Source organism: Dermacentor variabilis, chromosome 8, assembly GCF_050947875.1.
Source record: "Dermacentor variabilis isolate Ectoservices chromosome 8, ASM5094787v1, whole genome shotgun sequence".
Lineage (NCBI taxonomy): Eukaryota > Metazoa > Arthropoda > Arachnida > Ixodida > Ixodidae > Dermacentor > Dermacentor variabilis.
The window spans coordinates 2,709,364-2,724,890 of NC_134575.1; the positions used below are offsets into that span (position 1 = coordinate 2,709,364).

The 15,527-nt window shown below is 47.8% G+C and overlaps 1 protein-coding gene across 1 annotated transcript in view; it reads left to right on the plus strand.

The window, feature by feature from the left end:
* Nucleotides 1–15,527, plus strand: part of LOC142589524 (uncharacterized) — a 179,697-nt gene that overhangs the window by 138,534 nt on the left and 25,636 nt on the right. Inside the window, exon 4 of the mRNA XM_075700928.1 lies at nucleotides 11,857–12,180. Within this exon, the coding sequence (XP_075557043.1) occupies nucleotides 11,857–12,180 (324 nt within the window). The remainder of the gene's footprint in view (nucleotides 1–11,856; nucleotides 12,181–15,527) is intronic.

The window sequence follows — 15,527 nt, forward strand, 5'->3', positions numbered from 1 at the left end:
ACGACAAGACTTTTCCGGGCAATGAACAAACTAAACGAGTAATGTAAGCCTTTTACTGCGATAGCAATTACACGAACACTCCAGGCGCATTTCTTCCGTCGCCGTGAGGCTCCGTATAAATTATAAGGGCGATAAAATCGTGGCCGCGCGCCGTGTGCTGTATGTGGGAGTGAAAGCTTGCGAGGGTGAGCCGGCGATCGCGGCACAATCTCGCACACGCAAGGAAGGGAAGCGAGGAGAAAGCGCACCGTCTTCCGTCGCGTGTGAGGCCCCGGAGGAGGGGGGGAGGGGGCCGCGTTCAACTCGCGGCTACCCATGCGGCCGGAGGCAACCGCTCGAGCCCGCCAGGCCCGCTGTATCTTGAAAGCCATCTGCGACAGAGACAGAGTCCGCCGCGCACTGTGTTTTCGCGGCCTAGTTCGCGTTGATGCGAGACGCAGCACGGAGGTCAATGCGCTCGCTGTTGCTGCCGCGGTTCCTCACTGCAGTGTTTTGACGCCGAGTTTAAGCGTTCAACGAGTGAGATGTGTTGATGTTTGCTCGTGCGCGTGACTCGACCCTTGTTAATTTTATTAGCATGCCTATGTTTACAAGCTTATTGGCAATGCCCGCGATCTATAGGTGGCGCGTGTAGTCAACCAATACGGTTGTCAGGAGGAGGATCACGAGCAAGGAGGAGGGCACGGAAGCATATTGTATAGCACGCTGTGACACATATGTGGCAGCGTGCCGATTTCATTGCGCGACATAATTAGCTTCTTCGAAATGGAGCTGCGATTATACACCTAATAAAAGTGGGAAATCTCAGGACATCTAAGCGCTTCTTAGGAGTTGTGAGTGCGAAAACGTTATGTCCAATTGGAGGCCGCTGAGTCGTCCTTCGTGTTATGAACTCCTCGCCGGCAAGCAAGCGCTTTGAGCGATTTGGCGCGTTTTGATTTTGCCACGCGAAAACGTGGCCACACCACATTGCCGTGATACAGGGCGCTACCGCCTACGTGCATTGCGAATACGGCCGATAAAACTACTGTCCTTCGTGTAGCTCTAAGCTAATTTGCTATCGCAATCGAAGCTTCGCCTTTCGGGCGAAACTGCAGCTTTTCTTTTTTTTCTTTTTTGCCCGGGCGGAGGTCATCGCTGCTGCCGCGGATGCATGGATGGATGGGCGGATGGATGGATGGGCGGATCGATAGATGGGCGGGTGGATGGATGGATGGATCCACACTGTCCTTCGTTCAGTCTGTAAGGTGAGGCGCAGGCTAAGGGCCTTTCGTGTAATCTTGCAACAGCCGGTTTACACGCTTTCTTCTTCGCTCAGTATGCAAGGTGAAGCGCGGGCTGAGGGCATTTCGTGGTATCCTGCCACAGCCGGTTTCCACGCTTTCTTTCTTCTTCGCTCACTCTTCAAAGTGAAGCGCGGGCTGAGGGCCTTTCGTGTAATCTTGCAACAGCCGGTTTACACGCTGGCTTTCTTCTTCGCTCAGTATGCAAGGTGAAGCGCGGGCTGAGGGCCTTTCGTGGTATCCTGCCACAGCCGGTTTCCACGCTTTCTTTCTTATTCGCTCAGTCTTCAAGGTGAAGCTTGGGCTGAGGGCCTTTCGTAAAATGCTACAACAGCTGGTTTACACGCCGTCTTTCTTCTTCGCTCTGTCTGCAAAGTGAAGCGCGGGCTGAGGGCCTTTCGTGGTATCCCGAAACAGCCGGTTTACACGCCTTCTTTCTTCGCTCAGTCTGCAAGGTGAAGCGCGGGCTGGGGGCCTTTCGTGGTATCCTGCCACAGCCGGATTACACGCCTTCTTTCTTCTTCGCTCAGTCTGCAAAGTGAAGCGCGGGCTGAGGGCCTTTCGTGGTATCCTGCCACAGCCGGTTTCCACGCTTTCTTTCTTCTTCGCTCACTCTTCAAAGTGAAGCGCGGGCTGAGGGCCTTTCGTGTAATCTTGCAACAGCCGGTTTACACGCTGGCTTTCTTCTTCGCTCAGTATGCAAGGTGAAGCGCGGGCTGAGGGCCTTTCGTGGTATCCTGCCACAGCCGGTTTCCACGCTTTCTTTCTTCTTCGCTCAGTCTTCAAGGTGAAGCTTGGGCTGAGGGCCTTTCGTAAAATGCTACAACAGCTGGTTTACACGCCGTCTTTCTTCTTCGCTCTGTCTGCAAAGTGAAGCGCGGGCTGAGGGCCTTTCGTGGTATCCCGAAACAGCCGGTTTACACGCCTTCTTTCTTCGCTCAGTCTGCAAGGTGAAGCGCGGGCTGGGGGCCTTTCGTGGTATCCTGCCACAGCCGGATTACACGCTTTCTTTCTTCTTCGCTCAGTCTTCAAGGTGAAGCTTGGGCTGAGGGCCTTTCGTAAAATGCTACAACAGCTGGTTTACACGCCGTCTTTCTTCTTCGCTCTGTCTGCAAAGTGAAGCGCGGGCTGAGGGCCTTTCGTGGTATCCCGAAACAGCCGGTTTACACGCCTTCTTTCTTCGCTCAGTCTGCAAGGTGAAGCGCGGGCTGGGGGCCTTTCGTGGTATCCCGAAACAGCCGGTTTACACGCCTTCTTTCTTCGCTCAGTCTGCAAGGTGAAGCGCGGGCTGGGGGCCTTTCGTGGTATCCTGCCACAGCCGGATTACACGCTTTCTTTCTTCTTCGCTCAGTCTGCAAAGTGAAGCGCGGGCTGAGGGCCTTTCGTGGTATCCTGCCACAGCCGGTTTCCACGCTTTCTTTCTTCTTCGCTCAGTCTTCAAGGTGAAGCTTGGGCTGAGGGCCTTTCGTAAAATGCTACAACAGCTGGTTTACACGCCGTCTTTCTTCTTCGCTCTGTCTGCAAAGTGAAGCGCGGGCTGAGGGCCTTTCGTGGTATCCCGAAACAGCCGGTTTACACGCCTTCTTTCTTCGCTCAGTCTGCAAGGTGAAGCGCGGGCTGGGGGCCTTTCGTGGTATCCTGCCACAGCCGGATTACACGCTTTCTTTCTTCTTCGCTCAGTCTGCAAAGTGAAGCGCGGGCTGAGGGCCTTTCGTGGTATCCTGCCACAGCCGGTTTCCACGCTTTCTTTCTTCTTCGCTCAGTCTTCAAGGTGAAGCTTGGGCTGAGGGCCTTTCGTAAAATGCTACAACAGCTGGTTTACACGCCGTCTTTCTTCTTCGCTCTGTCTGCAAAGTGAAGCGCGGGCTGAGGGCCTTTCGTGGTGTCCCGAAACAGCCGGTTTACACGCCTTCTTTCTTCGCTCAGTCTGCAAGGTGAAGCGCGGGCTGGGGGCCTTTTGTGGTATCCTGCCACAGCCGGATTACACGCTTTCTTTCTTCTTCGCTCAGTCTGCAAAGTGAAGCGCGGGCTGAGGGCCTTTCGTGGTATCCTGCCACAGCCGGATTACACGCTTTCTTTCTTCTTCGCTCAGTCTGCAAAGTGAAGCGCGGGCTGAGGGCCTTTCGTTGAATTCTGCAAGAGCCGGTTTACAGGCTGTCTTGACAGCTGAATGAGTGCCGAGGGATGAATGGTGATTTGGCTCGTCTAATTAACTGCGCCTATCCTTTCGTTGTCGTGGTTCCCTCCCGTTCATCTTTTCCTCTGGTTTCCAGGTAATGGTGGGGTGAACGCTTTTAATCGTTGTCCACGCCGCGCTAACGTCCGGGTAGGAGGTGCGCTGGTTTGACACGTGACAAATGTTCAATTAGCACCCTTGGTGGTATTGAGACGTAACAATGGATGGATGGATGGATGGATGGATGGATGGATGGATGGATGGATGGATGGATGGATGGATGGATGGATGGATGGATGGATGGGTTGGTCGGTGGGTGGGTGGGTGGGTGGGTGGGTGAGTGAGTGAGTGAGTGAGTGGTCGGGCGGTGGATTCCGCAATCAAGTTCTTATCATATTGTCAATGTTCTGCCTATGTCAAAAAAGAAAAAAAAAGAAAACCCCATGAATAATTCTGATCGCCAAACTTTCTGAACCCCAATAGCGAACTTTCTTTTTGTACGCCTTGGTTGTTTGTCGTTTGCCTACTTTTCTTCCACCAATCTTCCAATCGCGTCTTGCTAATCTATATAGCGGACATGTTTACTTTCCTCCTACTCTCGCTGAGCCCAAGGGCTTCAAGGAGGCTAGAGGTGCCTAAATCGACCGCTGGGGAGATTTCTTCATATTCTCATAAAGGCGCTCCATCGTTTGCCTAGTTTTACCGCAGCAAGCACTTGCTTGTTCTTCCTTGTCGTATCTGGCTTTATGAGTGCGTGTTCTAGGCATCCTGATCTCGCTTCGAAAAGTAATGAGCTTCCCGTTTAGTTAACATAAATTCTTTCTTTCCTAATTTCATTTTTTTCCTCTTAAGTAGTTACACACAACAGGTTTGTTTTCTGTTTCCGCCACCCATGAGATTATCTGACTTACCATTTGACGTTCTTTGTTGCCATGTTGAACACAATACCGGTCGCATACTTGTTGGTAAGCTTCTTAGTTCTTTTCGACCATTATGAATCACGTGTGAACCACTGTAAATCACGTCCGCGCATGCGCGGCAGTGCGCGCCATCTTATGGTGCTTCACGGTGGCTTCCTCCGCTTTCTTCTTAGCGTCCTCTTAGCTATCGTCTCCTTTCATTTCGCGCTGCGCTCCGCGTTCGCTCGAATTAGCCGACGCTCAACGCAGCAACGGACGCCTAAGAGCTGTGCTCTAAAATGCCGAGAGAACTATTCCTGCAGTTCTTAGAGCGCAGCTGTTAACGCCCGTTTTTCGGCGAAGTGTCAGCATTGGCGCCCCTCGGAGTAACCGAGCGAACGAGCACAGCGAATGATGAAAGAGCGAACGCGGAGCGCGCGCGGGGAGGGGGGGTGAAAGACAACGATATCGAAGAGAGTGCGAGGAGGACAGCGGAGGAGCTTGCAACGGAACCCTGAAGCGGAAAGCAGAGGAGGAGGGTACGGCGAAAGCGTGAGAACAGCGTAGTACCGCGCAAGATGGGCTCTGCGGGGACAATGGCTACAAGATGCCGCCACAGTATACTGTGCGTCATCCACCGATGCCATATATGTCAACAAAGCGCTGCATGATCGGACGTGTGTCTGCGGCGGCTGCTTTGAACCTCGACCACGCGTCACCCACGCGCTGCCGCTCGCAATCTCCCAATTAGCACGGCAGTCGCGCCACACTTCGCTCCGGTTGCAACGTGCCGCACGAGACAGATTGTCCGCGCCAGCAATATGTCGCGAAATAAAAACACATGTAGAGCTGCGCTCAAATGTCGCATTAGAGAGTGTCGTGATCGTCTGTGAAATGTTTATTTTAGCAGTTAGTGCCCTTGTTGTTTAATCCTTTGTCTCTGGTAGTTAATGGTTCCTTGTTATTTTCTTGTTTTTGCACTTGTCAGTACTAGCGCGAAACCTAATCATACCAAAATAAACATCCCTGCTGAAAATATGCGCTTTTAACTATTCCTATTAAAGAAAGTTGGTATTTGCCAACCTCTACTCGTCACATATTAACTATAGACATAGGAAGGCGCCGTAAAAATATCTGATGTCAAAGCATAGCCTTCAAGATCAACCAGCGCGCACTGACATTAGCGCCGCCCGATCTCGGGGGCTATGGACAAGGCGACCGTGTGCGGGAACTTCAGGGCGGCGTCGGCACAAGTCTTTTGCTGTTGCGTCTTTTCGGCTGTTGGCGCCTCTTCTGACGGTAAGAGTGTGCGTGTGTTCGTGTGTGTTTGTGTGTTTTGTACTAGAAGGGTAACTTACTAATATACAGCTCAATTTATTTTTTAGTATAGCAATGAAGGAGGCTAGTTGGTGAACGTTCATGATTATATTGCACTTAGTGTTACACTGGCGATTTTAAGTGAAGGACAGGACGTGCACGTACGTAGCGCAAACTACGAACTGTTTAATACTGTTAAAGAACGTGCTTATATACAAGGACATATGGCATGGGGGCGGGAGGTGGGGGGACATATAAAAAGTTTGACAAGGTGACGGCATGTGATCATACTTTGGGCGAGGCATACATCGTTCACTTGCACCCGTTCGCCCTGGCAAACTCGACCTCAGCTTCGATAAGCGCGATGGACGGAGTGCTTACGCACATCTCGTTTTCTTGAGCTATCGCAAGCGCCTCCCATATTTCTCGTTCCGTTTTTGTTTTTGATGTGCCAGTGACTGTGGTGCTTTCTAGTAGCGGAGAGAATTCGCACTGTTTGCAGTGTGCAGCCAAGTTGCAAGGAGCTGTCAGAAGCTGGCACGTGTATTTGTGCTCCCGTAACCTATCATTTAGACAACCTCTAGTTTGCCCAATGTATACTTTCCCACAATCTAGTGGGATTTGGTAAACCACTCAAGTGGCACATTCCACGTACTTTTTCACGTGCTTAGTCTGACAGACCGTAGCGTTTCCATTGCCCTCTTTGGATCCTGAGTTCACCCTCTTGCACATGCCTTTTAGCTTTTGCGGAGCGGAGAACAGTACTTGAACATCATGGCGTTGGGCTGTCCTTTTTTATCCTATCTGACAAGCCATGGATGTAAAGCAACACCAAGCGTTTTTTTTTTAATTTTTCTTTTTTTTCCTGTGTTTCTTGCCGTTTCCTGTTAGTTCTGATTTCGGGCAACATGTTTTCACAGATTTGCACCACCATATATACTGTTCGGCTACCCACTGTTTCTTAAGCGGCTTAATTGCAAATCGATGCTCTCCCACACAGCATGGTGTCATGATGTTTCAACTGCTTGACTGATGCAAGCCATGGCGGTGCCCATTTTTATGATTTTAGAATGGCAAGAGTCATACCTCAGGTTTTCTTTTTCACCTCTAGTTTTGTAGCACCAGCAGATGTGGGAGTCTCTGAGCCTAATGTTTATGTCAAGGAATTGCAATCGACCTTCGGTAGGAGCCTCATACGGGAATTCTAGACCTTCATGCGCTTTCTTGAACATGCTGATGACAGTTTCTACGCTAACTGGTTCGCTTTGGTTTTCTTTCATGTACACCAAATAATCGTCAACATATCTAAAACAGGCAGGTATGTTACTTTCTTCAAATAAGGCGGCAAGTTTTCTGTCTCCCACACTCAAGAATAAGTCGGAAGCACGGGAGCTATACAGGAAGCAATAGCGATACCATCCTTTTGCTCATACACACTGTCACCACATTCGATAAACGCACCCTGTAGATACAGTTTTAGCAAGTTCACAAAACTAGAAATACTGCACTTTTACACGTCCTGAAATTTGGTGTAGCCGAACATGTCAGTGGCTTCTTCTACAGCTTGTACCACCGCTGGTCTCGGGACACTGTAGAACAGGTCCTTCACGTCTATTGAGAAACAAGACGTCGGCGGGCTACTCTTTAGTGTTGCAATAACTTCGTCAGAGTTGCGGATCAAGAACGGGTCGTCGAAAGGTAAGGAGTTCACACATGCCTGAAGGTAGTCCGCTATGCATCTTTGCCAGGTTCCGCGGTCTTCAACAATCGTCCTAAAAGGAATGACCTCTTTGAGGGTTTTTACCGTGAAAAATGGCTTCAGAGTGAGTTCTTTGCTCTCGTTCACGCGCTTTGCCAATCTTGTCGAGCGCATGCTTTCACATGTTTTGCCGGCTTCGGTTTTCAGTTTTGCAATTGTTTTGTAGGCAATGTGGCTTTTCTAAATTCTTGCGGATCGCTTTTTGGCGGATTTGGCAGAACTCGCACCCTCACGTACGCCCTGAACAACGGTCTGTCTTCACCTGTGTTGGCTGGTCTACTTGGAAACGTTGCCCCTACCGAAAAATGGCAACACGCCTGTGCAAAATTTTTCGAGCGGAAACGTGGTGACAGATCCGTCTCTTCCGAGACCACATTGCGGCGTTATGCGAGAAAGCAATGGGCTCAGCGGCCTTCACAGCAATGATCGGGTATCTCTACGACTTGGCAGAGTTGCATGCCGAAAGCTTGTGGAAAGGCTCATTCAAGAGCCTCCCTTGAAGAGAAAAGCGTAAGCCTCAAGGAAGCGGTGCTGTCAACGTATCCGGTAGAATATCCCCGATTATGTGCAACATACCCTAAATAAGGGACCAAAACACGCACTTGAACGACCGGTAGCGGCAGTACAGTTTCTGCCATGGTTCGCTCAGTCGCGGAAAGGACCCCTGAGCCAGAAAAAGTGACTTGCATCCAAGAAGTCTTGACGGGAGTGTCGAAAATGAGCCTGGTAGAAAGACCCAAGCCTGCAGGAACAAGCAAAGTGACTAGCTACCTCAAGAAAGAAAATCTAAAACTGCTCCTCTCCGATAAAACAGGCGTGTTTGTCGTGATGAACGCTCCTGAATACGAAAGATTCACCCAAGAAGCGATCCGCAAGAATTTAGCAAAAAGCGACATTACCTACAAAACAATTGCAAAACTGAAAACCGGAGCCGGCAAAACATGTGAAAGCATGGGCTTGACAAGATTGGCAAAGCGCGTGAAAGAGAGCAAAGAACTCACTCTGAAGCCATTTTTCACGGTAAAAACCCTCAAAGAGGTCATTCCTTTTAGGACGATTGTTGAAGACCGCGGAACCTGGCAAAGATGCATAGCGGACTACCTTCAGGCATGTGTGAACTCCTTACCTTTCGACGACCCGTTCTTGATCCGCAACTCTGATGAAGTTATTGCAACACTAAAGAGTAGCCCGCCGACGTCTTGTTTCTCAATAGACGTGAAGGACCTGTTCTACAGTGTCCCGAGACCAGCGGTGGTACAAGCTGTAGAAGAAGCCATTGACATGTTCGGCTACACCAAATTTCAGGACGTGTAAAAGTGCAGTATTTCTAGTTTTGTGAACTTGCTAAAACTGTATCTACAGGGTGCGTTTATCGAATGTGGTGACAGTGTGTATGAGCAAAAGGATGGTATCGCTATTGCTTCCTGTATAGCTCCCGTGCTTCCGACTTATTCTTGAGTGTGGGAGACAGAAAACTTGCCGCCTTATTTGAAGAAAGTAACATACCTGCCTGTTTTAGATATGTTGACGATTATTTGGTGTACATGAAAGAAAACCAAAGCGAACCAGTTAGCGTAGAAACTGTCATCAGCATGTTCAAGAAAGCGCATGAAGGTCTAGAATTCACGTATGAGACTCCTACCGAAGGTCGATTGCAGTACCTTGACATAAACATTAGGCTCAGAGACTCCCACATCTGCTGGTGCTACAAAACTAGAGGTGCAAAAGAAAACCTGAGGTATGACTCTTGCCATTCTAAAATGATAAAAAGAGGCACTGCCAAGGCTTGCATCAGTCAAGCAGTTGAAAAATCATGCCGCCATGCTGTGTGGGAGAGCATCAATTTGCAAGTAAGCCGCTTAAGAAACAGTGGGTACCCGAACAGTATGGTGGTGCAAATCTGTAAAAACATGTTGGCCGAAATCAAAACCAACAGGAAATGGCAAAAAAACACAGTAAAAAAGAAAAATTGAAAAAACGCGTGATGTTGCCTTACATCCATGGCTTGTCAGATAGGATAAAAAAAGACAGCCCAACGCCATGATGTTCAGGTACTGTTCTCCGCTCCGCAAAAGCTAAAAGGCATGTGCAAGAGAGAGAGAGAGAGAAAACATTTATTAGAACCATCGAGGTGGTTGCTCTTGAGGTCGAGTGGGTGGTGTCCTCATTCCAGGACTCCACTGGCCATGGCTGCTCGACGTACTTGCTGGACGAGAGCTTCTTGTCCCGCCAGGGTATCGCCGGTCAGCTGTACCTCCCACCGCTCAAATTGCGTGCTAGGCGTCTTTAAGTGTTGAGGTTTGCCAGGGTGAACTCAGGATCCAAAGAGGGCAATGGAAACGCTACGGTCTGTCAGACTAAGCACGTGAAAAAGTACGTGGAATGTGCCACTTGAGTGGTTTACCAAATCCCACTAGATTGTGGGAAAGTATACATTGGGCAAACTAGACGTTGTCTAAATGATAGGTTACGGGAGCACAAATACACGTGCCAGCTTCTGACAGCTCCTTGCAACTTGGCTGCACACTGCAAACAGTGCAAATTCTCTCCGCTACTAGAAAGCACCACAGTCACTGGCACATCAAAAACAAAAACGGAACGAGAAATATGGGAGGCGCTTGCGATAGCTCAAGAAAACGAGATGTGCGTAAGCACTCCGTCCATCGCGCTTATCGAAGCTGAGGTCGAGTTTGCCAGGGCGAACGGGTGCAAGTGAACGACGTATGCCTGACCCAAAGTATGATCACATGTCGTCACCTTGTCAAACTTTTTTATATCTCGACCCCGCCCCCGCGCCATATCTTCTTGTATATTACCGCGTTATTTAACAGTATTCGACAGTTGGCAGTTTGCGCTACGTACGTCCACGTCCGGTCCTTCACTTAAAATCGCCAGTGTAACACTAAGCGCAATATAATCATTATCAATTTATTTTGCACTTTAGTGTCCGAACAGGTGGAATCTTTTTAGCTCCTGTCAACTCATTTTTTTTAGCATGCATCGGAAACGCAGAGATGCGTTATTATACAACAGATGAATCGATTCAGCGTAATTCTGTTGCATTTGCACGAAAAAGAATTAGTTCCACCAGATGCTAAAAGCGCGAATTTGATTATTTTTTACATTGATAGCAGTTATTGCAAAATAAGTTTCGAAGTTTGCGACTCTCCGTAACTGCAAATCAAAATCGGGTATCGCATCTTGATGCTACATTTTCTAGAAATGTCAATTTTTGCCCCTATTGAAAACAAAAAATTTGATACTCAAAATAAAAAACCTGCTGCCAACAGTCGCTGTAGATTTTTTTTTTTCACCTTCCAAATGCAACAATATTTATCCGCATCAGTGTAATGGATGCCGGAAACAGCAAGTTAAAGATAACTACATTCAGGATTTTTACATGCCCAGACGACGACCTGATTACGAAGCATGCCGTAGTGGATGGTTCCAGATTAAATTTGATCACGTGAGGTTTATGGTGTTGGGCTGCTGAGCACGAGGTCGCGGGATCGAATCCCGGCCACGGCGGCCGCATTTCGATGGGGGCGAAATGCGAAAACACCCGTGTGCTTAGATTTAGGTGCACGTTAAAGAACCCCAGGTGGTCAAAATTTCCGGAGCCCTCCACTACGGCGTGCCTCATAATCAGAAAGTGGTTTTGGCACGTAAAACCCCAAATATTATTATCACGTGAGGTTGTATGGCGTGCCCCCAATGCACGGCACACCAGAGGAGTTCGCATTGCGGCCTCATCCGGATGTCAGGAATCGAACCGGTAACCTTGCACTAAGCCGGTTAGTGGACTGGGCTTGTGCTGCGGGTGACACAGCAATTTCTGCGTTCCCATGCATAACAGAAGAGCTCCGGAGGCAAAGCTTCCTTTTTAACAGGATACTAAAGCTTGCAGGCCATTCCTAGTTCCTTATTCAAATATACGAATTATTATTTGCTAATTTTATTTGTCAACCCTGCAGCACTTGCGGTATTTTAGTATGGTGGGAATAATCGCGGATAAATAGTTTTCACGCGGTTCTAACACAAACTTGGGGTATGGAAGAAAGACACAACAAATGCACATTCTTAACCTCGTTTGTAAACAAGGAGATAATAAAAATGAAGACGCGAAATATAACGACATTGGAAGCACTGACACATTCTGAAAGCACAAGAAAAACTTAGGATTTTGAATAGACGACTAAAGAACAACATACCTAGAGCACAAAGTAATAGCAACAAACTCTGCACGAACATCGATAAAAAAAGGTTACAACACTTGCTCTAATTGCTATGAACTCCAGCTCCTGCCCACTTTCTATTTTTCGTGTTTTAAATGGCACCACGCATACTGCAAAACATTTGAATTCTGGTAACGCCGGATCGCGCCCACGGCCCACACACGAGAGTCGCTCGACGCGCACGCAGGTGACGCTGGTCCGCTCGGGCCTCGAGGAGCTGCAGAACGACTCGCTGGCCGGCACCCGGCTGTCCACGCTGCGGCTGATGCACAACTCGCTGAGCCGCATCCTGCCGTGCGCGTTTTGCGGCGCCGAGGACAACCTCGTCTCCCTGGACCTGAGCCACAACGCGCTCGCGCAGGCGCCGCTGCCCGCCCTGCGCCAGCTGCGCCATCTGCAGTGGCTCAGCCTGCAGTCCAACCGCATCGACGACCTGCGCCGCGCCGACTGGGACGAGCTGTCGCGCACGGTCCGCCTCAGGAGCTTGTTCCTCGGGGGAAACAGTCTCAAGGTGCCGACGGCAAATTCCCTAAATGATTGATTGATTGATTGATTGATTGATTGATTGATTGATTGATTGATTGATTGATACCGTGTCTATTGATACCGAGACGGCTATCAAGATATTGCCCGTCTGCAATTTAGTTGAGCATGCATATTCCGTGACGACGGGCAGGTAAGGAAGTACGATGTACCACTCGCTCGGTTGTGACACTAAGTGTTGGTGGTTGTGGTCTTGATGGCGATGACGATGACCTCGATACAGTGGCGCATATCCACTAAGTGGCATCGACTGGACAAGGATCGAATGGCAGAGACAAAATATATTAAACAGATTTTTAAAGTCCTAGCGAATGACGCGGTGCTACGCTCCCAGCTTCCCACGCGCTGGCTCGCGATACAGTACATGCCGGTTTCTCCATCTGGAGAACTTCAGTTTGGCCTAGTTGATGTTTACTGCGCATCATATTGACCACAAATAAACACGGGCACAGCTGAAGAGAACACAAAGACGACACGGGATTTAACTTTCAACTGGTTTATTCGCGGCAACCCGTGGCAACATATAGACAAATTGAACATGCGCAGAACGCAGCAACAAGAACACTCATCACCCTAGCGGGGCAACCAATTATCAAAAAAGAAATCTATATCCGATTGAAACAACCTAATGGAAGAGTCACTAACACAGTATTGGCGTTTTTTTTTATGTGATATGCCTCCGTCAGTTCGCGTGCAGTGGTCCTGGCTTCTCGCCAGAATCTTTATCTCCTTGAAAAGGGGTCCTGGCTTCTCGCCAGAATCTTTACCTCCTTGAAAAGTGGTTCACAGGGACAGGCATTGCAGTGCGCCAGGCAAGTGCGCCAATTCATCTTTCGTGAACTTATGTTCATGTTCCGTGGCTCGATCAATCAGGTACGTCTGCCCCATGTAGGACTTGCCACACGCCAGGGGGATTTCGTACAAAACTCCGACATTGCATTTTGCATACGGCTTGGAATGCGCCTTGCCACAGTCTTGCCTTCCTTTAGGATCATGGGAGGTGCGACGGCAGAGCCGCGCCAGCTTAAAAGGGGCTGAAAAGACAAGGGGTACTCCATACCTGCCTGCCACCTTCCTTAGGTTGTGAGTGACCCTGTGAATATGCGGTACTACTTCAGGTCTTACGACCATAGTAGTCGTCCTCACCCTTGCTTTGCTCCTAGATCATTTTACCTTCTACAGGAGGGTTTCCCCCACTGGCGTTACCATCGAATCAGGGAACCCTGCCGTCTTAAGAGGGGAAATCTGACTGTCGAAAGCAAGCTGCATCCTGTGCACATACGACTTGCGGAGAGCCGATTGTAAGCAGAGCATTGCTACTCCTCGTTTGACAACCTTTGTCCAGGAGGAGTCACATGCACCAAACCCTTCTGTGCACGAGGGAAGTACTGCCAGCACGCGTGGCATTTAGCAAAGGAAATGCTTAAAGCTTAAAAACGCAGGGAATTTTCGAGTGGAAGTTCGTGAGTAAAAGAAAGCCCTTTACCGAGTTGTCTAAAAATGACTAGAATGGTGTCACAAGTAGTTAAACTGCGTTGCCCGTTAAAAACAATTAAAAAGTCATCCATATAACTAACAACTTTTAATATGTTTTAAGACGCACCCTCAAACGCCTCATCAAGCGCTTTGTCTGTGGTAGCTAAAGAAACGTTACACAAAAGCGGCGCAATGCAGTAGTCGATGCAGATTCCACGTTTCTGCAGAAAGAAGTGTTCGTCAAAACTCATAAAAGTTATATTCATCTATCCTATCTATTGAGATAGGTTTCTAAAAGCGTTAAAAAATCTTCCACCGAGATGCCAGCTGCGTTCTGTAAAGGAATAGTGCCATTTTCTTCAATACACATCTTCACAGCAAAAAAAGAAATCTTTATGAGGAACGGAGTAGAAAAGATCTACAGCTACCGAAAAAGCCGGACCTATGTCCTGGTTAACCCTTAGAAAATCAACAACCACGTCAGAGCTTTTTGTAACACAGGGGTCGGATATTACCAGGCCCTGTCTTCATACTGTTTAAAATGAAGCGGCTAACTTGAACCGGCCACGTTCCACGCTCGCTAACGATTGTCCTGAATCGATCAAATGCCGGGCTGTGTCTTCGCAGTGAGGAAAACACTTAGCGCAGCGCCCGAAGCGCTATTTCCTTATTTATTTATTTATTTATTTATTTATTTATTTATTTATTTATTTATCATACCTTCAGTACCAGAGGCATTATAGAAGGGAGTGGTACAAAAGAAAATGTGGTACATAGAAAGTAAACAAAACGCAGCGATTAATATGAAAACAATGCTAGAATACAAGAGGTTTCTTTTTATACAATGTTAGCTAAACTTTCAAGAACAAGGCTGTTATCAGTAGTATTTACGATATCAGCAGGAAGGTGGTTACAATCTATAAATGTGCGAGTGATAAAGGACAGAAAAATGCTTTGTGTGGCATAGGTAGGTCGGAACTTGATGACAGTGATCAACACGCTGTGATACATAATAGGGTCGTGTAAAGAATTGCGTGTGCAGTGTATGACGATGATAAATCCTATGAAAGAGTGCTATACGTGCAATTTTACGTCGAACAGACAGCAAAGGAAGACTAAGATTATTTTTTATAAAATAAATACTCACAGTTCTATTATAATTAGAAAAGATAAATAGAACTGAGTTATTTTGGACAAGTTCTAAAGCCGTTTTTAGGTTATCTTGGCCATGATTCCATACAGAAGTAGCGCATTCTAATTTACGGCGTATTAGAGTTTTATAGAGTAGGTGTTTTAGGTTAGAAGGTGAGCTATCGATGTTAGGGTGCAAATAGCCGAACATACGGTTGGCGTTGTTAATAACGTATTCGGAGTGAATTGACCATAACAGGTTTGTAGTTACATGAACACCAGAGTACTTGTAAAGGTTAACTGTTTCTAAAGGAACGCTGTTTAAATGCTGAGTGGCATGTTGGCGAAAAACACGGGATACATGTAGTACTTGACATTTATTAATGTTTATTTCCATTAACCACGAGTTACACGAATTAGATATTGCGTCAAGGTCCAGTTGCAAACTGTTAACGTCGGTTTCATTCGTTATTTAACGAAAATGAGCACAGTCATGAGCGAACAAGTGTACTTTAGAAGACAATGTAGCAGAAAGATCGTTAATATAGATGAAAAAAAGGAGAAGGCCCAGGACTGAACCTTGGGGTACCCCAGAATGTACATCGCTGAAAGAATAACTAAAACCATTAACAGTAACGAAGTGAGTGCGGTTTGTTAGAAAGAGCTTAATCCACTTGCGAGGATTAGGATCTAGATTTAGCTTATTTA